The following is a 27,787-nucleotide window of genomic DNA, read 5'->3' as shown; positions in this document are numbered from 1 at the left end:
GCCCCTCATAATGGGCACAGCAGGTGTACAGACCCGGGAACTCAGCACAGGGATGGTGGGAGCCCCTCATAATGGGCACAGCAGGTGTACAGACCCGGGAACTCAGCACAGGGACGGTGGGGGCCCCTCATAATGGGCACAGCAGGTGTACAGACCCGGGAACTCAGCACAGGGATGGTGGGAGCCCCTCATAATGGGCACAGCAGGTGTACAGACCCGGGAACTCAGCACAGGGATGGTGGGAGCCCCTCATAATGGGCATGGCAGGTGTACAGACCCGGGAACTCAGCACAGGGATGGTGGTAGCCCCTCATAATGGGCTCCTCGGTAATCCTCAGTTATTTACAAAAACAGAGTGAACAGTACAGTACTATTTGCTCAGTATAGAGAACAATCGGTAAATATTTAAAATATATACAGATCCTGAAGCTCCGCCCCTACCCAACAAAGCTTTCTGCCCTGCTTGGCCTCCTGACAGCTTCTCTCTTCCCCTCTGGGTGCCAGCAGCTGGATTGCCTCCCTGTTCCCTCTGAACCCTGCTGCCTCTGCCGACACAGACAGGGGAGAGCAGCAGGGATCGCAGGGGACACAGACCGAAGCTTTCAGCCAGCGTGCAGCGGGGAGGAGAGAACCTGGGAATGCACCGAATTTTTGGCTATTTTTGTACTATCAGCATTTTGCCCATAGTGCCATAAGTACATTGCTGGTTCTGTGCCTTCACATGCACCACCGCACGAGTCACCCACTGCTATGGAAAACAAACACACAGACAAAAATACAGCGTGACCTCTGAAAAAATGACGCAGCCATCCACATAAATTACATTTTTAATCATTTTTTTTTAATATGCAACATAAAAAAACACAGTGGGGAATGCAGACAGTTCTTATTTCATGGAGATTCGTACAGCAGAGAAACGTCTGTAGAATATGGGGAAATTAACACAACCCTCTTAAGAAGAGATGCATCATGGGGCTTCACCTTCAGCCCCATGTGACCTCCTCCTTCTGGAGGCTGTTTCTTTTTCTCCTTTACAAGCATCCTTGCTCTCGAGAATGAGTTCTAGGGCACGCTGGTATGATTTCTGATATCATAGGAAGAAGGACTTCCTGATTTGTTACTGTTATCTACAGCCTTGGTCAAGGAACCTGGCCAACTCAGCCCTTCTCCACCCACAGCCGGACAAGCCAGTCGAGCACCTTGCCTGGTTACAAAGATCAGATCAAGGCTGCAGGAAAACCAACACATCCATGCTTTAGATCAAAGCTGCAAGCAAAAGTGACACACCGGTGCATCCTAGCAGCTGTCCAAATGCTCAGGAACAAGCTCGGAAACAGGGGCAGGCTCATCTTCTGTGTGAGATTTTTGGTGGGTGGTGAGAATGAACTTGCTGATGAAGCTCTTGCCGCAGTCAGAACATGTAAAGGGCCGCTCACCAGTGTGGGTCTTCTGATGCCGCGAGAGGTCAGAGCTGGTGATGAATCCCTTGCTGCAAAAGCTGCAGGTAAAAGGCTTTTCCCCCGTGTGAATTTTCTCGTGCGTGGTGAGGTTGGACCGGCTGGCGAAGCACTTGCCGCATTCAAGGCACTTGAAGGGTTTTTCGCCTGTGTGAATGCGCTGGTGCTTAACCAGGTTGGACTTCATACCAAAGGTCCTCCCACAGTGGGCGCACTCAAACGGTTTCTCCCCGGTGTGAACTCGCTGATGCTTGACCAAGTTGGACTTCATGCTGAAGCTCTTGCTACACTCTTGGCAGGAAAACGGCTTCTCCCCCTTGTGGACCTTAAGGTGCTTCACCAGGTTGGCCTTCAGGGCAAAGCACTTTCCGCACTCGGAGCAGGAGAAGGGCCGGTCCCCGGTGTGAATGCTCTGGTGTGTCTCCAGGATGGACTTGTTGGAGAAAGTCATTCCACACTCACCGCATGGGAAGGACTGACCGCCATTGTGAACGCTCTGGTGGGCCATGTACACCATCTTGCTGGAGAACGTCTTGCCGCACTTGGCGCAGAGGAAGGGCTTGAGCGGAGTGGCTTTGTCACAGTCGCAGCACAGGGGTGAGCTCAAGCCTGCATCCGCCTGTTGGAGGTTGGTGTCGTAGACAACGCACTTGCCGCACTCGTAGCAAATGTAGATGTTCCCCTCCAAGGAAACCAACTGGTTGGACGGCCAATCGGGCGGAATCCGAGAGTGGTGAGAGCCTACGTTTTCGGTTGGAGGAAATTCATTCTTTCCTTCATGATCTGGAGAGGAACACAAGGTCAACGTCACAATGCACTCGTCACCAGTAGCCCAGTGTCTTTCCTATAACGCTGTGATGTTAAAGAGAACCAGTCACCGCTGGGCTCAAGTTTGCCCAAATAACAGCATGGATGGAGGAACCTCAATTGTATTGAGGAGGCCACAGCTGCTGGTGCTGCCATACAGTAACTGCATCTGACCGGTCGATCATTTTAAATCAAATTTTGTCTAGCCGAGCAGTGTTTGCAGGGCCACCGATGGCTCCAATTTTGGCTGATCCGCATTATTCAACTGATATTTGATCCATCTATGCCCAGCCTTAGAACTATAGGGCTGCATGCAGCCCCCAGGGGCATCTTTAGTATATTTATTGGGCCCTGGGCAAACATTTTCTTGGGCCCCCCCCGCCACACCCCCACCATGCAATTGTCCCAGTGGATGAATTTATATATTTATTTCTACATTAATTAATTTATTTATTTACTATTATTTTTTGCTCTGCCCTGGTGGTGTAGTGGTAGCCCATCAGGCATCATAATATTAAGACTGGAATGGACACACAATGCCCCAGCAGCCCAGCCCAGCTCACCTGCCTCTGCCCTGCTGGTGTAGCGGTAGCTCAGTCCGGATGTCACGTCTCACTGCAGAGCAGATAGGAGGAGACGTCAGAGGGAGACATGACCCCGCTTGAGACATGACCCCTCGTGAGACTTACGGCAAGGGTGGGGCAACCCCATGTGATGGCGATCACATAGTAAACAGAATGGTGCTGTGTGTGTAGGGGCGGACTGACAACACATGGGGCCCATAGACAATATGAGATTATGGGGCCACTTCTGCTCCACCCATATACAAGCCACACCCGTCCACAAGCCCCACCTGCATATACATTCAGGTGGGGTAATTATTTCTCCACACTATTTTCAAAATAGCATGTCTATTCACTAAAAGGTGAATTGCAGGGGAATTGGTAGGGGAATTTCAAAATGCTAAATGGCAGATTTTGTTTCTGATTTGGCTATTTTGACTGAGATTCTTAAATTCTGCCAATGATCCTGTGTGAATTGCAGGAGAAACAGCAGGAGAATTAGTAGGAGACTTGATAGGGGAACTGAATAATCTAGGCCTCGGACCAGAACCAATGCACGGCAGGCCTCAGACCAGAACCAATGCACGGCAGACCTCAAACCACAACTAATGCATGGCAGACATCAGACCAGAACCAATGTACGGCAGACCCCAGACCAGAACCAATGCAAACCAGTGGACAGGTCAGTAGTAAGTATAGTAGATGTAATAGTATTTGATAGTAGAGTTGCAAATATGCAGTAGTAAAGAACACAGAGCTCAGTAGTAAAGAACGCAGAGATCAGTAGTAAAGAACGCAGAGATCAGCAGTAAAGAACGCAGAGATCAGTAGTAAAGAACGCACAGATCAGTAGTAAAGAACGCAGAGATCAGTAGTAAAGAACGCAGAGCTCAGTAGTAAAGAACGCAGAGCTCAGTAGTAAAGAACGCAGAGAGCAGTAGTAAAGAACGCAGAGATCAGTAGTAAAGAACGCAGAGCTCAACAGTAAAGAATGCAGAGCGCAGTAGTAAAGAACGCAGTATAGTTCTATTGCAATACTTCTACACAACACTGGGCACCTGTAACATCATATAAAGACAAAATCAATACTGGCAATAACTTTTTTTTTACAGAAGCTGGTAGAGATGAGCTACAGCCTCCGATATCCCCCTCCCCCCAGGTCTGCATCAGAGCTTTCCCATTGATATACCTTGTCAGTTCCGAGCTGGACCGGAGCCGGTCTAAGATAAACACTAGCCAGGAGGGGTGTACCTCCGAAGGACCTCATCTGGCATCCCTTTACAATATGCTGCTTTAAAGAATGAATCTGCATTCACTAGCACTAACTCCCTGGAGGTGTGTTTCCGGGACAAAAGCAGGGACACACACGTGAAATGCAGGAATGGCAACTATGGGGGGGGGGGGGGGAGAGCATGGTCGGTGCAAGGATTTGTTCCTCACAAAGGCAAAGGTGCATTTTGAGGCTACTTATAGCAATAAAGGATCAGCGCTGGACTGAACCCAACTAACTTTAACCTCGAAATGAAAGAAAAGGTCTCCTTACTGACCCGAGCTGACCTCCGTCTGAATTTTCCTAATTTCTCCTTCCCCTGTTTGCGGTTCAATGACGACTTTCATGCCGCCTGGGTTTTCAGCCTACAGGAAGCACAAGAAGCTGCAATTAAGTTTTTGTCCAATGAAGCTCTTGTTTAGAACGGGAAGTTGGAAATATTGAGATAAGCTTCAGGGGCCCATCAACCTTGACTACGTATACCTGAAATTTGTTCAGACTTTGCTGGGGTGTGGAGTCTCTGGAACATAGAGGAAGGGGACATCTCTCTGGGGTACTCCTGTTACTGGGTCCATCTGTGGAAAGAGTGAATATAACGACCATTTCGGTCTACTGACAGAGGAGGGGGAGAAGAAGAGACTGTTGTACTGACTGAACCAGGAGAATCTGGGACTTTTTTCTGGATTTTGAGTTTATTCCTCACCTGTGCAAATCTCTGGAGAATGTTCCTCCTCCTCACTTGGCTCCTCACCCCTCACATATGGACCTTCTTCATCTTCAACTTTAATGCTGATCACGTTGTCCTCCTGAGTAAGAGAACAAAGTTATGAAAGTCCAACGTATGGAAGATCTTACTTCAACCCCGTGAAGAACTTTATAGAAAGACCTGATGTTATTGGCACCAGTTCACATTCTCTAAAGAATACCACCATTGACCGGATTGCTTCTCACCCATGCTCGTTATCCCTACATGGTTTTTAGGAATACTATTAACCCTTACCAATACTGCGTAGAAGCAACCTGCCATTAACAACTACAGTAGGTCTGTGCACATGACCACTTCTTTGTCCCATCTACCCACCTCCATCCACTATCCTAACCCCCCCAACTCCATCCACTATCCTAACCCCCCCACCTCCATCCACTATTCTAACCTCTCTCTTAATGATCCTTACGGCCTCATTCATACGAAAAAATGCCGGCACGTACAGATCCGTGCATGGCTGTATCGGGCAGCTCCTGGGAAGGACAGGTGCTGACCCTGTCCTTCTCTATGGGAGTACGCGGCCATACGCCGCCCTATGCTCACCCCAAGTGCAGGTCCGTAGGGTGCAGGTGGCCCGGCTCGGATGCAGACAGGATTCATCCTGTCAGTGTACAAGTACGGACACCCGCACGGATATGCAGGACGGATGAGCGTAGGGCAGCATACGGCCGCGTAATCCTATAGAGAAGAACAGGGGCTACGTACTAATCTCACGCAGCACCTGACCTTCCCGGGAGCTGCCCGATACGGCCGTCCATGCAGCATTTAGCTGTACGTGCCGGCCTGTTCTTGCGTGAATGAGGCCTAAACCTCAATAACCCATACTTCCTCCACTTTCTCCTTCTACTCCCCCTTTCCATTGTTCCATGTTCTTGTAATGTTAAAAAGGTTAATTTTCTTTTTGTATGGCCTGCTTTCAAGTAAAGCTGAAGTGGAGGAGCCGGTACAACTGTGCAAGACTGAAGGGAAGGCGGAGTGCAGATTTAACATTAAAGCATTTTATTATAGTGTTAGCTTGACGTCCCTCTACAGATCATAAACTGTGTTCCTTAAGAAGACCGCTTGCTCCACCTACATGATCATCCTGTTCCATTGTGTCATCCTCCTCCTCCGCGGAGTCCTGGAAGTGCACAGGACGAAGATATCTCTTTAGTGGATTTCTGTTATCGCATTCATCTAAAGGAAACAGAGAATCGTTTCTATTTATTGAAAAGAAATAGAGCATGAATCAATAAAAGAGAGAAGGCGTCTGTGCTGAAGGCTACAAATCAGTTTTCAGCAGCTGACTGTCAACTTCTAATCAAAGCATTTTGCGGATGAATGAAGGGATCGCTGCTGGCTGGGACTGCATTGCGTGCAATGGCTAGGTGATGTCACACTGGGCTTCAGAAAGTAAGAGGACGATTTGGGTCAGGACCTACGTGGGCTGCAGCCACCCTGTGCAAGAGTTGTAGCTCTGAGAGAAGGATAACTGGCAAGAGGCTGCAGTCCCGCACAGAGGCATGTTGATATTTGCATAACTCCTCCCAAAAGCTCACCGACTGCTTGCATCACGGTTGAGCGCTCTTCAGCGAAGTACTGAGGCAGGGTGCTGTGATGTTTTTAGGAAGCTATGTACAGCACCCTGCCGGATCCTCCCACAAGTCACAATCTGCCTGCATTGCATAGAGAAGGACATATGGAGATGCTAATAGCTTCATCCCAGTTTGTTAATGTTACATAAGTCACCAATGCAATCGTACTTACACCTGTAAAAAGTAATAAATGATTATGGAATGACTTCATCTTATTACCTTGAGACGGGGCGGACTGCGAATACTCGGCCATGTTTTCATTGCCGCCATCTACGTGTCCTACAAACTGCCGAACCTGAAAATAGACAACCCGACACCTTATAAGAACCTGACACACACAACGATACAGTCACCATCCAGACACATCACTTGTCTGTTCCTGGATCATGTCCCAGAATTCCCGGCACTGCTCACCTCTCCTGTCAGCAGGTGAATGATTTTGCTAGTGAGTTTCAAGATCTTTTTGTCGCTCTTTATTTCCTGTGGGGACTCAAGAAGCTTTGAGCCAGTGGCGGCACCTCGAGTTTCAATGGAGCTGTCAGATGCAACATGGTTCACCCGGTGTGAAATCAGCTCGCCGGATTCTCTCATCACCACGAAATCCTGTGTGAACATATTGTTGCAGAATCACGTTTGAGGTCATGTGACCACCCAGAATCCTCCTTACCTCTCCGGTCAGGTCTGTGTTTTATTAATACATATAAGAGTGATGACATGTGACCTCCCAGAATCCTCCTCACCTCCCCGGTCAGGTCTGTGTTTTTATTAATAGAAATAAGAGTGATGTCATGTGACCTCCCAGAATCCTCCTCACCTCTCCGGTCAGGTCTGTTTTTTATTAATAGAGATAAGAGTGATGTCATGTGACCTCCCAGAATCCTCCTCACCTCTCCGGTCAGCAGGTAGATAATCTCCAGAGCAAGACCGAAGAACCTTTTTGTCATCTCCATCTTGTCCTTTTCCATCCTGAAGACCCTGTAAATGCCCGTAGCCGAACCGGACACCCCCGACGCGAGCGTGGCCTCTGCACGTGAAATAAATATATATTATCTTCACTGCATACATTTCATTTTACCTCATGATCAGTGTACAGTTGGCTGCAGCCATTACAGTCTGATTGTACAATCTCTGCGCAAAGGATATAAATCCGCTTTGTGTTCGACAAATGTCTTTGCAGTGACATCATCACTGTGCTGTACATAGCCTGAGCAGAGTTGTGGGAGTGGCCCAGCTGCCCCACCCACTACAGTCTGCCTGCAAAAATCTACAGGAGGGGGTGGAGACAAGACCAGTCACCCTGCACAAGGAGAGAGAGCAGCAGTGACCGTTCTTTATTACAGGAAGATCCAATTGTCACATTCGATTACTGCATAGATCTGGAACAAAGCTCACCAAGATTCAAGGAAGATACACGTGGCTCTTGTATGAGGGCAATATCTGCTGATCCCGGAGTTCAGCTTTAACGGAGGAGTACCCAAAATATATACAAGAACCAGAGAATAACAGCCTGCTTCTATCAGACCCCACCCGCCACCCCTCAAAGATTCTTGTCTTCCCTGGAAGGAGCAACGACTAGATCACTCATTCTATTGATACAACATACCTTCCTCTTCTACATTCTGGGCTGCTGCTAATGACATCACAATGAGGACAGCACAGAGTTAGCATGGGAAATGTAGGCTTCTTTGCCTATGACCACTAGAGGGCAAAGGAAATTGCAATCAACAAGCCAGCCGACAGCCATTTTGTAGTAGACCATATAGACTGGGTTTCCTGGTGAGCCACAAGAAAATGGCTCTGAACCTGAAGACGCTAGTTACAGAGCTCTGTTGGAACATGTGACTTTAGACTGACGCCATCTTTGTTAAGGGAAAAATGCAATTCTTTGTTACTTTCTTTTATAATGCTCAGAAGCCGAGTCTTAGAGCTAATAAACATGTTGTATATACTGTGTGTAATGCATGTTGAAGGCAGGTCAAATAAAAAGTGATATTTCAATCATAGGTGGAGTCTGCGCAGCAGGTGATGCAGGTCTTGGAGCTCAATAGCAGAGATGTCATCAGTAGATACCACCAGAGATGGAAGGAACTGTCAGACAGTAACAATAATTTATTTTTCTTAGAAACATAGAAAAAATATAAAGTATATAAATAGCATTTAATTATTTCAAACATATTTCTCTAATGATGATTTGAAATCAGCTGTTGAACTTCAGAAATGTCCTTTTCTAAGGAGCAAATGGATGCCTTGAGCCTTCTTATTTCTTTCATGCAGTTGGCTATTTTCTGTAGAGCGATATTGTTGGTAGAAGGAATTTGACTGACCTCCTGGCCGAGTTTGTGCAAAGGTTTTTCTTCTGAAGGAAGAAAGGTCTCTATCTCAGCTAAATGTTTGGAAGAGCAGAGGGTGAGGAGAAATGGAGCAGGAGGACAAGGAGCGGGAGGAGGCTAGGAAAGGAGGACAAGGAAGGAACAAATTAGAATAGCAAAAAAGAAGAGGACAAAGTCCAGAAGAAGAGGATTAGTAGCAGAAGTAGAGGATGAGGAGCAGAAGGAAAAGATGAAGAGCAGGAGAAAAAGTTGAGGAGCAGAAGGAGAAGACAAAGAGTAGAGGGAGAAGTCAAGGAATGGAGGGAGAAGATGAGGAACAAAAGGAAGAGGAAATGCAGAAGGAAAAGAAGATGAGCAGAACAAGAAGACAAGGAGCATAGGGAGATGATGAGTAGAGGAATAGGATGAGGAGCAAAAAGGAGAAGACAAGGAGCAGAGGGAGAAGACAAGAAACAGAGGGAGAAGACGAGGAACAAAAGGAAAAGAGGAAATGCAGAAGGAAAAGAAGAGGAGCAGAAGAAGAAGCTGAGGAGCAGAACAAGAACACAATGAGCATATGGAGATGATGAGCAGAGGGATAGGATGATGAGCAAAATGAGAAGATAAAGAGCAGAAGAAGCGGATTAGGAGCAGAAGAAGAAACAAAGAGCAGAAGAAGATGAGAAAAAAGAGAGGACGGGAAGTGAAAGTAAAAGATGAGGAACAGAAAGAGAGGATGAGGAAAAAGGAGGAAAAGACGAAGACTAGATGATGATGATGATGAGAAGGAGCAGAAGCAGTGGATGAGGAGCAGGAGGAGAGGATGAACAATAGAAACAGAAAATTAGGCACAGAAGGATACAAGGGAGAAGGAGCAGAGGATGATCAGAAGGATAGAATGAGGAGCAGAAGGAGATGACAAAAATCAGAAGTAAACAAGGAGAAGCAGTAAAGGAGACAAGTAGCAAAAGGGGAGAAGGAGAAGTTGTAAAATAAATGCTGTGGAGCTGAAGGAGGAGGGGGGTGGGGGGGGGTGGGGTGAAGAAATTTGTATACAAAGATATGTGTGAATTTGGGAAGCATGCATGGAGGATGAAAAGAGGAAGGAGAAGAGAGTAAAAGCACAGGACGAAGAGCAGGAGAGGGAGAAGAATGGAAGAAGAAATTTGAAAGGGGAAAAAGGGGATGATCCAGTAGAAGATAAGATAAAGAACATACGGAAGGGACTAGGAACAAATAGAAAGAACGAGGAGCAAAAGTAGAGATAATTAAGCAGAAGAAGAGTATGATGAGCAGGGGAAAACAAGAGGAGAACAAAAGCAGAGACCAAGGAGGAAAAGGAGAAAGATGATGAACAGAATGAGAGGATGAAGAGCAGAAGGAAACAAAAATGGAGGGGACAAGTATGCCAAAATGAATTGGAGCAGACAAGAAACAGAAGAAGACCGTGGATGGAGAGCAGAAAGAGAGGTGCAGAAAGAAAGTTTGAAATGATAATGAGGAACAGAAGGAGATGACAGGAAGCAAGGGGAGATGACAAGGAGCAGGGGGAGATGACAAGAAAAAGAAGAAGAACTAAAAAGAGGACAAGGAGCAAAAGGAAACGTCAGAAAGAGGAAAATGAGGAGCAGTAGGAGAGGAAGAAGAGTAGGAGGGAAGTGCAGGGAGTAGAAGGAAAGGAAGAGGTAAACCAGAGGAGGGGCAGCAGAAAGAGTGGAAGAGCAGCAGGAGGAGTGGAAGAAGAGCAATACAAGAGTCCTAGCAGCAGAAGAAAAACAAGGAGCAGAAGGAGGAAAATAGGTGCAGCAGAAGAGGAGGAGCAGAAGGACAGGAATAGGAGCAGAAGGATATGATGACCAGAAAGAGAGCGTGAGGAGCAGAAGGACTAGACTTGAAAAAAAGTAGTTAAACCGAGGAAACAAGTCTTCTCTACCTTCACTTTGTTGACTTTTGTTGGACTCGGCACTTGCACCAGGCTCTTGTTTGTTTTGCATCTTTCTGATATTCCTACGTATCCCTGCAAGGTAACCCACCTTTGTAAAAACAACAGTAAAAAATAGAATTGTCGCAAGACTCACAAGCAGATGTCTCTGACACCAAGACACACAGAAACCTTACGTTTACGAACAATCAGCCTCCTAATGTTCTCCAGCTGCGTCGATTCTTTGTTCTTTAGATCGGACCACCTTTTCCTTATTTGATATTTTGTCCTGGTTACCCCGCACTTTCTCTGCAGCACGGCCACAACCATTTGCAGAATGTGGTCTTTGCGAATGTTGGGTTTGGGGTACTTGGCAAGCTTGCAGTCGTAGTCTTTTTCATCCAAAATCTTCACCATGAAAATCATCTCCCGGGAGGACATTGGCATGGCTCTGCGTCTGCTCTCCAGTGCCATTCTGGGAAATCTAGCAAGGGGAAAAGTCAACAGAAAATTCAAACGTTTGACAGAAGTCTCCTATGACTGAAAAAAAGTGTGTTGCCCGTAGCAATCAGTCATATTCTGCCTTGAAAGTCACACATACACCGACCTCCTCCTTGGGAAAATCCCAACTCTCTTTTGCAGATCAAAAGAACATCTTCAACACCTTTGAAGGTACTAAACCCTACTTCAGAAGACCACGTCTATTTCCCCTCCATGCACCAAGCCTGACCAGAATAGACTACATACTTGTCTCACATGACCAACAATCTCTAAAGGCCCCTATCGGATCCATAACCTTTTCCAACAATGCTTCTGGATCCCTTCAACTCTTCCTCACCCAGCCCACCACCAAATCCTGGACATGGCACCTGCATGACTCACTCCTCCAAAACCCAACTACCTATGACGTGAGAACCCAAGCCCAACATCTTATTTCTCCACTAGCACCACAGATAATGTAACACCCCAATGATTTAGGAGGTCCACGTGTGCTCCATCCATGACAGGCTCATCCAATTGGGCACCACAATGTGAAAAATGGGAAGCCGCCACCAATCAAGGTATTTAACCCAAAAGGCATCTCCTTAATAATAGAGATAAGATTGATATCATGTGACCCTCCCGAAATCCTCCTCACCTAACTAGCCAAGTCTGTTGCGACAGCAGGACGTGAACGTTTCTAGCTCTAGCTGCCACTTTGACTGAGGGCACTAGAATTCCATTCCATAAATACTATACATATAATACAATAATATTGGAATGAGACGGCTGCAAGTTTAATCTTTGGCCGGCAGGTGGCGCTGTTCTCCGTGCCCGGCGCCCCATAGACTTCTATTGTCCGCCGAATGTGGCTGCAGTGTCAAGTTTGGCCAGCAGGTGGCGGCATGCCCAGCGCTGCCATGTGATAGACCTGTGTGCCCCAGACTTCCATTGTACATTGAATTATTGTCTGATTAAAGAGCTCCTTCCCTTTCCTCTGGGCGTATCCGCCCCCTCCTGTTCACTAAACAAATAAAAAAGTGATAACATTGGGGTTTTCATGCCATCCCTTACTATGTGCATGAATTTTTCCTGCATGCCAGTGGGTGGGGGACTTAGGACATGCCATGAGCTTTGACAGCTGCTAGGGATGGGGGCTTTGCCACTGTCAACAGTATACCTGGGACCTTTTGAAAATCAATGGGTCTGTGATTGATGGAAAGGACAGTGGGAGGAGCAGGGGGCGGTGCTAAAGGCATGTGCCAAAAAGTAAACAATGATTGCGGCATGTGCTGAAATAGTGTCAATGGTTGTAAATGCCACTGCCCTAGATACCTCTAGGGATAGGTGGAGGCTGAGGGGGTAAGGGGCTCCCAGGGGTAGAGAGGGGCTCTTTTGGGTCACTGAACTATAAGGGGCTCTAGGTGTCTTTGGGGTTGGGAGGGTCTTTGAGGGGGTGGGGCTCTCATGGGACAGTGGATATCTTTGGGGTCACTAAACTATGTGTCCCTAGGGATGGTAGGGGCTTTAAGGGGTAGAGGGGGCTCTGGGGGTAAGTCGCTCCCCCCCACCCTACATGTACTCACAGACCTCCTCCTCAGCACTACGCCTGCCCGGGAGTGATGGCAGCTTCTACTTCTTCCCCTCTCTGGTCATGTGATATGTCACATGACTAGGATAAACAGGAAGAAGGTCTGTTCTCAGTGGGCGCTCCCTGTGACTGCCATTGGAAGGCGGAGAGGGCAGAATTCCCGGGCTACTGCTCTGCCTGCCAGGCGAGATTCCTCCATCACTCCTGTCAATCAGCCGGAGAACTGAGCAGAGCCGGTAACAAGCTGGCAACCTCGGCAATAAGCCGTCATCTCCGTCTGAATGCCGGCGGGTTTCCAGTATGGTCAGGTATGGGCTTTTATCACGACAGGTTTCCTTGGAATACCAGAATTGGGTTATCCTTGAGGACTTAAAGTGGACCTTGTATCTTAGTGGCAAGCTCTTCTTATTCAAGGTGCCCCGTCCTCTCTCCCCTTACCAATGCGCCCCTCCCACATCTCCGCACAGGCTACGTGCAGCACAGTGATGATGTCATTACTATATTACTAGGGAATATCAGGGTTTTCAAAGGGATTTGGGTGGTTTTTAATAGTTTGTAGAGATAAAACCTAGAATCCACAATGTAGTGTATTGCTGCTAACCCTGTCCTGAGATGTGGTGGGGTTTTTTCAGGCCTTACTTTATCTTGGTGATCCTGCCAATAACACACTTCCTGTCCTAGAGTGACAACACTCACTGGCCCTTCTGTATCTATAGAGGAGTCATGTTGTCACCCTAGCCACACACACACACTCCATTACATAGGGGGAAGTGTTTTGTAGGTAAGAGGAGAATGCCGGAATGAGCCGGTGCACAGGAAGTTAGGACGCTGGAATTCTGGCAGGATCAACGGCTCATTTCCGGAATGTTCTTAGTCTCATTAGAGAAAACTAATGGGGCCACCTTATATAAGGTTGGGTAAGCTGCAATATATTCCATGTGTTCTTGGGTTTGGATACGCTAATACACAGATGAAATGTAAGAGCGGTACCTGTGTCACCTGTCGAAGGGTTTGTATTTATGTCCATCCAGTCCTGAGATATACACAGCACAGACATGTCTGGAAGGGGAGGGGACCAGAATTGTCGCTGCTGCAGTTCAGTAAAGCTTACGGGTCTTGTCCCCTCCCCCTCAGCCTGTGACTGGACAGTGAAAGGATAAGCAGCAGAATGATGAGTTCATCTCTCTGTCCCTCTGCTCTCTCCTCCTATCAGTTAGCTCATGAGTACTGCAACACAACTGCCTGCCTCCTTGTGCTGCTTCGCCCTCTCCCAGTCTCAGCTAAGATATTTGGAGCCTCCTCAGTGTGTCTTGGGAATTAAGTATTGTGTTGGCCCATTGGATACTTCTGTTCCATCTCCCTTGGCTGTGACTGGGACTGTCCAGATACTTCCCTCAGGCACTGTGATGACAGAGGCTGTTGTTATGTATTGATTATCCGTGATTATTGAAGGTCACATGTTCCGATCTGATTGACAGGTGGACCTCTTATCCATCAACTGGACCTTTCTTCTTGAATCCCATTGAGACCGCTCTTCGGAATGAGTCAGGAAGGCGCTCTTTCAGCATCCCTTGACAAGAGCAGACAGAACGGTGAGCATGCCAAGACTCTTCCGGGATACCGCGCGATCTTTGGCCTGCGGGAAGAGACCGTTATTATCCACCCACAATCTCCAGCAAGCACCTCCCCCGAGGAAGAGGCTGTTATTCCTGGGGCTCCATCCCCGTCAAGCACAACCGTAGAGGAGCAGACGGTCATCATTCATCCTGATTCCCCTGAAAGCAGTGACCTGGAGGAAGACACTGTGATTGTGAACCCAGAATCCCCTGCCAGCACCAATCCTGCCGAAGTTGAGGGAGATGATCGCCCGGAGTCGCCAGCCAGCACCGGCCCGGAGTCGCCAGCCAGCACCGGCCCGGAGTCGCCAGCCAGCACCGGCCCGGAGTCGCCAGCCAGTACCGGCCCCGGGTCACCAGCCAGCACCGGCCCGGATAAAGAGAACATTGACGTGAACTTGAAATCGCCCGCGGGCAGCGGTCCGCATGAAGCTGCGGGCGACGATCACACGGGATCACACGAGAGCTCCGTCCTTGAGGAGGGGACTGTTATCATAAATCCGGAATCCCCGCCCAGCTCTGGCCCCGAGGAAGAGACCTCCGACCTCAGCTCCAAACCGCAGGACCTCCCCATCAACCTGTCCGTAAGAGCAAGCCGAAGCCGCACCAATGCCGAGAACGGCGGGAAGTCGGCCAGCGAAGCAACACTGCACGTCTGCTCTGAGTGCAAAAAATGCTTCACCTCCCGGGCCGGGCTCCTTATTCACCGCAAGATCCACAAAGAGAAGTTCCTGATGATCTGCTCTGAGTGCGGCAAGTGCTTCCGCGGCAAAGCCAAGTTTATCGAGCACCAGCAGCTCCACTCGGGCGAGAAAGCCTTCAAGTGCTCCGAATGCGGCAAGTCGTTCACCAAGAAGTCGTACCTGGTTGCCCACCAACGGACGCACTCCAACGAAAAGACCTACACCTGCCCCCAGTGCGGCAAGACCTTCGGCAGCGCCACCTCCCTCAGCCACCACAAGCGGAGCCATAAGGAGCAGTTTCTGTGCAGTGACTGCGGCAAGCGGTTTCCAAGTAGCCAGCGGCTTCTCGCTCACCAGAAGACCCACCTGGGAGTGAAGCCGTTCGGCTGCCAGGAGTGTGGAAAGCGGTTCAGCAGCAAGCAGTACCTCTACATCCACCAGCGGATGCACGCGGTGGAGACTCCGTTTTGCTGCTCTGAGTGCGGCGTCAGCTTCCCCACGGACGAGACCCTGGCGGCGCACCAGAAAGAGCACAGCGAGGAGAAGCAGTTTTTCTGCGACGAGTGCGGAAAGGGCTTCACCACCAAACAGTACTACATTGTCCACCAAAGGAACCACACAGGTGAGAAGCCCTTCTCCTGCACTGAGTGCGGCAAATGCTTCATTAGCAACAAGAACCTCAAGTCGCACAAGCGCGTCCACACGGGTGAGAAGCCCTACACCTGCTCAGACTGCGGCAAAAGCTTCAGCAGCTACCGGAACCTCACCAAACACCAGCGAATCCACACCGGGGAGAAGCCATATTCCTGCCCACAGTGCGGAAAGTGCTTCATCAGTAACCACAACCGCGTTCGGCACCAGAAGATCCACACGGGGGAGAAACCCTTCCTGTGTGCCGTTTGCGGCAAATGCTTCAACCAGAGGTCCAACCTGATTACGCATCAGAAGGTCCATGCGAAAGAGCAGTTGTATTGACTTGGTGACGCTGGTGCTAAACAGCTTTTCTACACAGGTGCTGACAAATCCCAGGAAACCGGGCCGCCAAGATGCCTGGAAAACTAAGACAGTTGTCGTACAAGTGTTTTATATTAAACCTGTTGTTGTCCGTGGGGGAGGGGGCACGTGGCTACATGGAACATTAAAGCTCTTGTCAGAGCATAGATTGGACTCGTAAATGTTGCATCACCATGTCCTCCTCTGTAATGAGCAGCTTATTACATGTATATTAAAGGGGATTTCTGAGAAAACAACCCTCTGCTTATGTATCTGACCCCCTTTGTTTTTCTGCAGTCGTTGGTCCACGACCATCTGAGTTCCACCCATCCAAGAATTCACTGTACCTTGTATCTTCCCATCGAGTGCCGGAGTCTTCTGTCCTTCACTCGGCAAATAAGTAGCAGATATCCCTTATGTTCTTCTGACCCTGACTCGGCAACCTACCTTACCCTCGATAAGTAACACCTTTCATGCTCCTGACCTAACGCTTGGAAAGTAACCCCCCTCACCAGGTTGCTCAATTACTAGACCTTGAAAGGTCCTCCTAAGCTTTGAATGGTAGTTGTGAGGAGCAGGGCTTGATATAGTAATCGGTTCTTCTGATTAAACCACAGCCAGGGTCTCATGTTTGGACTCTTATCTGTTGCCAGTGGATGCACGTGCTCCCTGTTGAGGTGTCCAAGCCTTCACTCGACGTTCCTGCTCCCCAAATTACTCAGCAGAGGGTTTTTTAATGGAGGAGATCCCCTTTAAATTCTTCACAGGGTACTGCTGTTGAAGAGGCATGGCATATAATGTACAGTTAACACCTCCCTTCCTTCCTCATTTCCTTTTGAGAAGTTCCTAGATGTGTCCTCCTTTCCCAGAATTCTCTTATGGGATATCGTTGGCCTTGACGTCAGAGGACTTCAAACAAGGCTTTGGTCACACGCTTGACTGCCACGGCAAGTGGTTTTGTGGGGGGTTAGCGCTTTATGCCATCGAATATGTGGAAGAACAAAATGGTCAGTCCTCCCAAGGCTGAAGGTTCAGTTAGTAGAGAGTAGTGTCTCCCCTTTTTCTGGTGGGCAGTCATGTTCTAGACCAAAACGTCGTCATCAGGTTCTTGTTGTTGGTTCTGCTGTTTAGATCCCCCCCTGCTGCCTTCCCCATACTGTGAGATAGTCATTGAGCCCAGTGGCAGCAGATAGAACTCCGTGTAAGGTGGGCTGAGCTGGGAAAGCAGGTTCGGAGCTCTCGGCATTCCAGAGGGATGCAAGAGTCCAGTATTCACTCTCCACAACTGAAATATCACTTTTCAGTGGAATGACTCTTTAAGAGTGGAGTAAGCTCTGCCCGTACCTTTCCTACCCTACAGCAGCTCGCTTTTTTTAAAATTGCTAATCCACCATTTTGGCCAGGTGGACCCAAAAGAAACCAGCAAGCCCTGTCTTTAAAGTGCAACACTGCCTTCTTAAAACAAACTGTATACATATCACAATCCAATGGAAAGTGTGGGGGGGTTGGTCTTATAGAAAGTGGGTGGAGCAACACTATCAGTCAGCTGTGCGTCCAGAACCGCTGTCCTTAGAGGAAGAGATAGACTATAGAGGCGAGGATCCTACTTCTGGATCCTTGTTTCCAGCTGGTTGGCGCTCATTAGCGAAAGATATGGACAACTGCGGCTTCTTGGAGATAGCAGACAACGTAGCCGGCCAGGTTATGGTTGGGGGAGCCATCACTTTCCTGTTTTCCATAATGGGTTAAATTTCACACCGTGGACTATGAAGAGGCCAAAAAAAATGATAATAGTGCAAAAATAGATCGTTACGCTTGTACAGGAAGTGAGACCTTCAACTCTCTTATACAACTACGGAGCAGACCGCTCTGTACACGCCATCATCTCGGGCTAGGCGGAGGCTGATAACAAAACTGACAGCTGGCAACGTTCTCTGAGGTTCCTGGGCAGGAAGTTAGCTGTGTGTAGTAAATTATCTTCCCCCACCGTATCTTCTGTCCTAATCATCTCCTGAAACTTGTAGTGTTGATCCATAATTTTTTTTTTTTTTTACAAGTTTTAATTTATGATTCTTGTCCACCCTTACGTAATCTGCCTCCGTTAAGGCTTCCTCCGATCTCTGCCCGCAGGGCCCGATGTAACCAGCTTTAGGTCATAATTTTTAGCATGTTTTTAATAGGTCACTTTGAGGTAGAGACCGAAATAACAAGTCGGTTTTTGTTGACTCGGTTGTCTCAACTGGACTCAAAAGCTCAAATATTTTATATTTGCGTAGGCTTATTTATGAAAGATTTTTTTGTCCCTGTTTTTAGTTTTTACGTATGTTGAGCATCATGCTTTTAGCTCGAGAGGCGGGGTCATAAGAGGTCACCTGAAGTCCAATTAGAACAAAAAAACGGAGGCGCCACCAAGCGACGAAGAGGGGAAAGGAGTTTTTATTGGTAACAGTAAAAGCATCAAAGTGCCAACATGTTTCGGGGGGCAAACGCAGACCCCATTCTTCAGGGGTTCATGGGAGCCTCCCGACTGCTGCATGTGCCCTCGTATTTGTGGTCACCGTCAGTCTAAGTCTGACCTGCGGGCTGAACGAAAAAAAATAGATCCCCTTCCTCCATCAAACTAACTGTCAACCGAGGAATCCCCCTGTCAGGATACCCGTCCAGAGTAGGCAGCTCATTGGCTGCCAGCTCTGATCAATCAAAGATTTTCCGACCAGCTACTTTGATCGAGGGATGCCAATAGATATGGTGCAGACTGTGCACATTTCGTCCGGTTTCCTCAAAAAAAAAACGGGCGAAATTCGCACAGTGTATGGGCACCTTAACTTTCCCTAAGTCCATTCCTCCAGGTATTCCCCTTTTGAATTACACCTGTAACCCCGATGAAGTGGCTCGGTCTGCCCCTCCAAAACGCATTGGCACTTTGATTCTTTGCTGTTGCCTCCATGGGGGCCCCTGTAAGTGGAAGTGCAGCCACTACCAGGCAATTGAGCCAGACAAAAGAAACCCATATGTCAACCATGGGACGTTAACAATCAAACATCAGGCTTTCTGGCATTTGTATCATCTGAAGTCTTAACATCAGCTGCTCTGTCAATCTTCTGACCTTGCACCGTGTTCAAGCTCCTGAGTACGCATAACAGTCTTTATAGTTTGGATGGAGGGGATGTTATTTGATACTGTTCTGTCTGTTGGAAAGCAGGGGGACAGCTTCCAACTCTTACCCTTAAGTGACCATGTCAGTAACCCACCCCAAGTGCTGTATTGTTGCAGGGTGACAGGAATTTCTGGAGTCTGCTGTCTCTGCGCCACCTTCTCACCTCCTCTAGAGACTACGGGTTGTCACCTCAGCTCTGGTGACGCCTCCACCCTTTCAATTTCATTCAGCCATCTCCTTCTGCCAGTTTATAGTTCATCTCCTTCTGTTTTGTGGGGGAGACCCAAGATGGAAAAGATCTTTAGACCTTCAGGTCTTTGTACTGTCTCTTTCCACCGGCTGCACCAGACCTGAGGTGGCAACCAATGCAAGTGAAGTGCAGGCCTAGGGAGACCCAGTACGTCTAGTTCCTGTCGAAATCCTAGGAAGCTTGTGTTAAGGAATGGATTTGACAAGTGCCATTTTATTGTTACATCATGGTCAACACTAAGCCCCCGCCTCCCCATGTGGCAGATCAGGGTATACAAAGAATGCCCGCATGCATACGCTTAAACCCAAGTTCTTCTGAGTTTGTTTTATCATAACATGGACATGTGATTTAAAGTTCTAGATTGCTAGGACGGTACTGACTCCTCGAGAAAAAAAAGTTATCTCTGTGAAATAATGAAAATGCCATTGTGCTGGATTTGGGAAAAAAAGAAGTTTTTCGCTCAATTAAATTGTAAGAAAACAACCACTTGTGGTCCCCGGTCTCCGAGTGTTTCTTTCCCGTCGTCTGGTGCCTTGTTGACAGATTGCAAAAAAAAATTTCTTTTTAAATTCTTTATTTTATAAAACAGGGTTATCCATAAAAAAAAATTCCACATCTGGATAAATACATTTCAATCAAGGCGACAAGTGCCAGTACTATGAAGACGCTAAGGGTATTCGCACAGATCCTGTAATGTTCAATGAAAACATAGAACCGTATACACAGAAGGGAACACGAAATAGCATTAGGGGTATAACTATACATATATGATCGTATTGCCTCTCCCATCAGCCCTAGAGTGTTTGTGTGGCGCAAGGGATATAGGAGTTATATTTTGACTGCTCATTCTGTCGTATTTAATTCCACAACACGAGTGCAGCATCCTATCGTTTTATGGATGTGTAAGTATAGGGTATTACACAGAAGGACATTTGATTGTATATGGTTACATCGAACAAGCGACGGGTACCTACCATCTTCTATGTAGGTATCTGTCATCATACAATCACTTAACTCCTATTGTAACTACATCTTTGAGGCTTCCGGATCTCATGAGGCATACATAGATCAGAATAAGGAAAGAGGTATATACAGAAAAAGAAACGGAATAAAGGGCAAGAGGTCACTCCCAGTGGTTCACCCGTCTAGGCTCACTTAGGCCACCAAAGGCTCCACGGGAGGGTCTGAGGTGACATGTGTTCGGTATTCCGGAGATAGCAGGAACTCCATCCAATGGAACCATATTTTGTTAAAGGAGGTTCACATTTCCGGGGACGACACCGTCAAGTCCTCCATTCAAAATGTTACTTTCTAAGGGTGCTCAGCTCAGTCTCCTCCGTGGAATACCACGGAACTCACTTGGAGCAAGGTAAGAGCTGTACAGGAAACGGCACTTGTCACTAGAATGCATCCTCTTGTGGCTCAGAAGATTCCGCTTCAACGAAAAACACTTTACACACAAGTAACAAGAACAAGGTTTCTCTTCTGTGTGAGTCCTTTGGTGGTACACCAGTTTTGAAAAGCACCTAAAATACTTCCCACTAATCATGAACACAGGAAGGTATTTTCCTTAGGCAGACACTTCCAATAAAAACTGAATATAGTCTATGGGTACATACAACTATAAGAGTTTGCTCCATGGGTAAGTAAATGCCAGTAATCGTGAGGTTTCCTCTGTTCCATGAGACATTCTTCCTTAATGTAACTAGATTTAGAGGTGTGGTTGGTGAGTGTGAACACATCAGGGCAGGTAAAATGTTCCTCAGGTAAGAGATGTTCTTTGATAAGTGGAACTTTGGACTGGGTGTGGTTGGTGGAGACATTAAAGTGTGGAAGATGTCCAAAGGTTGATACGCTTGCCTTAGATGTAGGTATGCATGTGTCATAGTTTGGGCGATGTTCTACAGCTGAGAGTGGTCCTGCCTTACCATACCTGGATTGACATAGTGTATGATGTGTGAATGTGACGATGTCATAATGTGGGAGATGTTCTTCAGATGAAAGTGGTATCTCCGTACCTTGAATAGATGGACAGTGTATATAGTGTGGAGGTATCATAGTGCAGGCCATGTTCTTCAGCTGAGACTATTCCTTCCTCCCCTGGAGTGGACGGACAGTGTATATTATTTGTAAGTGTGAAGGCATCATAGTGCAGGACATGTTCTTCATCTGAGACCAATTCTTTGCCTGGAATGGATGGAAAATGCATATATAATGTGGGGGTGTGGAGGCATCATAGTGCAGGACGTGTTCTTCATCTGAGACCAATTCTTCCTCACCTGGAATGGATGGACAATGCATGACGTGTGGGTGAAGAATTATCAGGATGGTTGAGATGTTCCTCAGAGAAGCTCCTCCTTCATATGGTTCCTCCTTACCTTGAATAGATGGACAGTGTATATAATGTGGAGGCATCATAGTGCAGGACATGTTCTTCATCTGAGACCAATTCTTCCTCACCTGGATGGATGGACAATGTGCATGACGTGTGGGTGGAGAATTATCAGGATGGTTGAGATGTTCCTCTGAGAGAAGTTCCTCCTTCATATGTGATAGATTCTATGTAAATTCACTACACTTATTAGAGCATTGGATATGGTTGGATATGTTCTTTTATCAAGGAGTGGGGCTCCACTGTTGTAGAGTTATACATTTAACTTGATGCACCACTGAGGAGACACCATTGTGTGAGAATTGTCCCTCAGCTGTACTTGGTCCCTCCTTAACCCTGGTGAATAAATACTGAGGATGATCTCTGGGGCTAGAGTTGTCAGTGTGAGACAGCTTCTTCACATAGGAGGGGTTATCCATTGTTTGAGAAGATGTATACTGTGGAAGATGTGATGTTGCAGGAATTTCCAAAGGTGAACGATGTTCTTGGCACAAAGTCAGCACCTCAATGACCTCTGAAGTATGGGTCATATTTAGTTCCTCTAATAAAGAGAGGTTGCCAGCTAGGGGAATTATAATGATACTGTGTTCTGGTAGTGAAGAAACAGCGAGTGGAGAACACTTAGACAATTTTGCCATCTTGGATAAACCTGACAAAAAGACAAATTTGCCTTTTAGCCAACACATTAAACACGAAGCATCTGCTGTGAAGCTGGGACCTGACCACACTATCAATGGCAGGCCAATATGTCATCATATCCCACCAGGTGATGTGAGGGGCGGCCGGTTCTCTATCATGATGTCCTTGTAGAGATCCCGGTGTCCTCCTAGATACTCCCACTCCTCCATGGAGAAATAGACAGAGACATCCTGACACCTTATAGGAACCTGACATACACAATGATACAGTCACCATCCAGACACACCCCTTGTCTGTTCCTGGATCATGTCCCAGAATTCCCGGCACCGCTCACCTCTCCTGTCAGCAGCTCAATGATCTTCTGGGTGACTTCTAGAATCTTCTTGTCGTTTCTCTCAGTTAAGGAGTGAGATGGAGGATCACTGGGCTTCTTCTTTATTGGTCCATAATGCTATACATGATATATGACAAATATCACACAGACTCCTGGCTACCTACCCCATAATACCCCTCACCTCTTCGGTCAGGTCTGTGTTTTATTAATAGAGATAAGAGTGATGTCATGTGACCTCCCAGAATCCTCCTCACCTCTCCAGGCAGGTCTGTGTATTATTATTAGATATAGGAATTATGTCATGTGACCTCCCAGAATCCTCCTCACCTCACCGGTCAGGTCTGTGTTTTATGAATAGAGATAAGGGTGATGTCATGTGACCTCCCAGAATCCTCCTCACCTCTCCAGTCAGGTCTGTGTTTTATCAATAGTGAACTCCCGCCCCTTGACGCGTTTCGTCATACCGACTTTGTCAAAGGATCTCACTGACAGCCGCTCTTCTCTGGATCCTATAGTACTAGTAAATGGCAAAATCTCAATGATTGTATTAACAATCTGACAGTCAAGGTATCAATGAGAAACAAAAAAATCCCGTCCAATATATACATAATAAGTACATTAAACCTGCAAAGAAAGCTGAGAATTGGAGGGTAAAACAGACAAAAAAAAGTAGTAAAAAAGGAAACATATGTGAAGGAATAATTTCCTAATAATGACTTCAAAAGCAATTTAGATGGAAGTCAATATTTAACCCTTTTGGAGTGAGGGGATCCAAAATATAGATCCATTTAGATTTGTCTTTGGATGTCTTCCTAGTAAGATTGGACCCCCCCCAATATTATTCCACCCTATCAATACCTATAATTCTCAGACCCCCAGGATCTCTATTATGGGCTATGTTATAATGTCTGGAGAGACTGTGTTCTTAATGTTAGTCATGTGCTCTTCCATTGGTTGTCTAAGTTCCCTAGTGGTCCTCCCTCCATATTGCTGGCCACATGGGCATTCTAAGAGGCAGGTGACATATTCAGTAGAACAAGAAATACATTTTATAATTGTGTAATTGCTCCGACTGGTTCTAGGCTGAAGAGAAGCCATCTCCTGCAGCGGATGCAGCGTCTACAGAGATCAAAACCTATCCCCTCAAAAAAAACATATGTTTTAATCCTTTTTGGTGGATTTATTACATTTTTTGCTAATTTTTTTTCCCGAAAACCCTCCTATAAATTATTCTGTGTTTATCAGGAGGGATAGAACCCAAAATCCGATCTCTCTTCAGGATACCCCCAATGTTTTCTAAAAAAAATCCGAATAATCGGTCATAAAAGATACAGGGAAAGAGTCATTTTTATTTTGAATAGATTTTAATAGTTGTTCTCTGTCAAAGTGAGAGACTTCATTATGCACCTTTTTATCATTCTTTATTATTATATCCTTTTTCTATCAATTTATCTAATCTAGTTTGGGATTGTATTCGATAGTCTTCTAATTTGGTGCAATTTCGTTTCATACGAGTCAACTGTCCTTTGGGGATTCCCTTTAACCATTTAGGATGATGACAACCAGCGATTGGTACGTACACAGGCTGCAGTCTTATTACAAATGATCTCGGCAACATCGCCGAGATCACTTTTAAACAAACAAGTGGCTTCCCTGCTCTACATTTACCGCCCGGAACTGCATGTCCTGGGCGTCGGGAGATTTCAAACCGCTGCCGCCCCTCTAATCCCTGCCGCCCCGAGTCCAGGCCTTGTTGGCCCTGCTTCTAGTGACTCTATTCCTTTGCTAAGATGAACTCCATCTTTAACTTGTTTGGTTTCCAGGGACTTTACATCCTCAACTAGAATTTTAAATCCATCCACCAGATGATTAGGAGCTGATCTTAGGGTTAAAAACTGACTGATTCCTCGAGGTTGTATGAAAGTATTTCTTATTGGGATCGTTTTCGAACTGGGGCCTGGCAGAGAGGAAGAATATTTCTTTATATTTCATTTCCTGATGAATATTTATAACTGTATTAAAGGAGAACTATGAGGTGAGTGCCTTTCACTCATCCTCACAGTTCTAGCCGACCTGTGACAATGAGACTGTTACAGGTCGGCTCAGTAGATCGGGACGTGAGAGAACACATACCGGCGTTCGCTCACCTCTCGATCCTGTCACGGCTCTCTGCCGTGACAGGGGAGGGGCTGGATTCCCCCCTCCCCGCTCCGATCCGCCAGCGCTGACTGGTGGAACGGACGGGGGAGGGGGCGGGTACAGCTGGCTCTCCCTCTAGATAGGCAGAGCCAGCTGTCACTCACGCAGCTGGGCAGATCCAGACATAGTTGTCGTGATCCGTTTCATACTGCGGCGTCTCAGTGTACCGCAAGCTGTAGGTATACTGAGCTTTGGGTGATGGGAGGACCCTAGTTTGTATCCTCCCGTTACCCTTAGGAGAACTATGGGGAAAAGCCCTGACCCCATAGTTCTCCTTTAAATGTATTTATGTTATTCACTGGAGCATATTGGAACCTCAAGTTAAGGACCTTCTCCTCCTCATGTGTTAATGTTTTTTAGGTTTTTTTTCGGTGTGTATGACTGGGATAAAGTTATTTAGGGGAGATGTTAAAATAATATATGTAATAAACGGGTTACAAAAATGCTAGAGAAGACTCTAGATGGTGACCTGATAGTGATTTTTTTTTTTTTATGATGCTTATATAAAAGTTATCGTATCCTAGTGGATTAGGAAAAAGAGTGTTTTTTCAATGCATTGATTTGTAGAAGTTAGCATAATGGAATGTGGGGGGTGGTATGGAGGTTAGGTGTGTGGGGTTTGCAATGATTGTATTGTGAAAATAGAATTTTGTATGTTTTTGTCTAATAAGTTTTTTTTTTTAAATATTAAATATTCATATTATTCACAACTAATAAAACCTATTCAGAATAAAAAATGACTCTTTCCCTGTTTCTTTTATGACCGATTATTTGGCCCAGTATAAGGATTTAGTTATTGGGACAGTTCTCGAACTGGGGCCCGGCAGAGAGGAAGAATATTTCTTTATATTTAATTTCCTGATTAATTTTTGAATATCTATATTTGTATTAAATTTATTCATATTATTCACAACTATTAAAACCTATTCGGCCCAGTATACGGATTTTGGGTTCTATCTCTCCTGATAAACCCAGAATAATTTATAGGAGGGCTCAGAATTAAAAAAAATAAAAATACGGTAGCAAAAAATTTAATAAATCCACCGAAAAGGATTAAAACTTTTTATTTTTTGAGGGGATAGGTTTTTATCCCTGTAGAAGCTGCATCCGCTGCAGGACTCCGGGAATGAGGAACAAGATCGCTTATTTTCAGTTTAGAACCAGTCGGAGCAATTATACAATTATAAAATGTATTTCTTGTTCTACTGAATATGTCACCTGCCTCTTAGAATGCCCATGTGGCCAGCAATATGGAGGGAGGACCACTAGGGAACTTAGACAACGAATGGAAGAGCACATGACTAACATTAAGAATGGTTTGGTGATTGGAACTCCTGAATCCAATGATTTGGAGGGGTGTCCCAATACTTTTGGTAATAGAGTGTATATATATATTTATGGTTTTCATGTTTATTTGACAATATTATTGTTGCCCAATTTTTTTTTTTTTCCACAAAAATGTTTTTGTTTTATTAATCAAAGTTTCTTGTGTTGCCCAATTTTTTTTAGCGCTGTGCGATTATTTTCTATTCTCTCCATGGCCTCGTGCTTTGAGCAGAGCAGCTTTCGATCGAAGTTTTAAAGCTACATCCTGTTAGCGCAGAATCTCTGTTCATTTTCACCATTTCTCTATGGGCTGGTAGGTATCGGCCTCCCAACTTCAGATCAAATTTTCTTACTGGTTCCCAGTGAGACCCAAAAAAACTTCAGAAGCATACATATTCATAATAGAATAATGAAATAAAAACATGTATGCATAATATATGTATATTATGCATAGGTGTTTTTTTTTATTATTATTTAATTATAATTGTATTTATGTTTATATTTATTTATTATATCTATATAACAATAGATAAAATACTTTTTATTTAATCACAATGTCATTATAATAAAGATTATAAGAGATGAAGTGCTTGTCTGTCATTGGCCAATCTCTGTGCCCATCTCCCAGCACAGGATCACACACTTCACCTCAGAGTCAGCAGCCCCTTGCCTACTCTGCGCCCAGACCCTTAAATACCCAGACCACGCCCACTTCCCAAATTTCGCCCACCGCTTCCGGTGTATGCGTTCCACGCCTCCTTCCTACTCCTCCTCCACCGCGGGCTCCGTGGAACGCACAGTGGGACTCATTAGGGGAGAAACCCGGAAGTGAAGGTACTTCCGGCTCTGGAGAAAGGTGAAACAGTTTGCTGAGAGGTACAGAGGGGTCTGCAGGCTGTCAGAGGAGAGGCGGAGGGAGGGAAGGACTCATACCGAATACGTTGTTATATATATAATACAGTGTGGTTACGTCATTATATAGATACAGGCAATGGAGATAAAGTCAGGAACAAGTATATAAAATACAGATATGGAAATGAGTTCTGCGATGTGGTGACGGTGTTATAACATTGGTGACACAGTCAGTGCTGCTGTGATTGGGGGGGACGTTTTATGTGGGAAAATATGTGTATAGTGGAAAAATATTGAGGGGGTGGTAACTCATACCGGAGCAGTTGCCCATAGCAACCAATCAGCTTCTCTCATTGTCAAAGTTTAACTGAATTGGTTGCTATGGGCAACTGCTCCGCATTCTATCTGCCCCAGGCTTGCTAAATTCCCCTCAACATGTTTATCTGTATAACCCCCCCTCCTCTGCCCTCCTTCTTCCTCTGTCTCTGCTCTTGCTTTTTGTCCTCTCTCTCCCCTCTACTTTCTCTTCATCCCACCCCCCTCTCTCTCTGTACCCCGCTTTGTTTCCCCACACTGTCAACCTCTCCCCCCCTCTCTCTGTCCTTATC

General features: G+C 46.3%; 2 protein-coding genes across 2 annotated transcripts in view; one reads left to right on the top strand and one right to left on the bottom strand.

Moving 5' to 3' along the window:
* Positions 1 to 27,787, top strand: part of LOC108788099 (zinc finger protein 62 homolog) — a 949,422-nt gene that overhangs the window by 584,256 nt on the left and 337,379 nt on the right. The window lies entirely within an intron of this gene.
* LOC108788075 overlaps positions 1 to 27,787 on the bottom strand; it is a 150,109-nt gene that overhangs the window by 99,094 nt on the left and 23,228 nt on the right. The window contains exon 3 of the mRNA XM_018557807.1: positions 1,302 to 1,878. Within this exon, the coding sequence (XP_018413309.1) occupies positions 1,302 to 1,878 (577 nt within the window). The remainder of the gene's footprint in view (positions 1 to 1,301; positions 1,879 to 27,787) is intronic.

This window comes from Nanorana parkeri, unplaced genomic scaffold (genome assembly GCF_000935625.1).
Source record: "Nanorana parkeri isolate BGI_ZX_2015 unplaced genomic scaffold, ASM93562v1 scaffold305, whole genome shotgun sequence".
Taxonomy (NCBI): Eukaryota; Metazoa; Chordata; class Amphibia; order Anura; family Dicroglossidae; genus Nanorana; species Nanorana parkeri.
The sequence above is the reverse complement of the archived record's forward strand: the minus strand, read 5'-3'. Positions and strand labels throughout refer to the sequence as shown.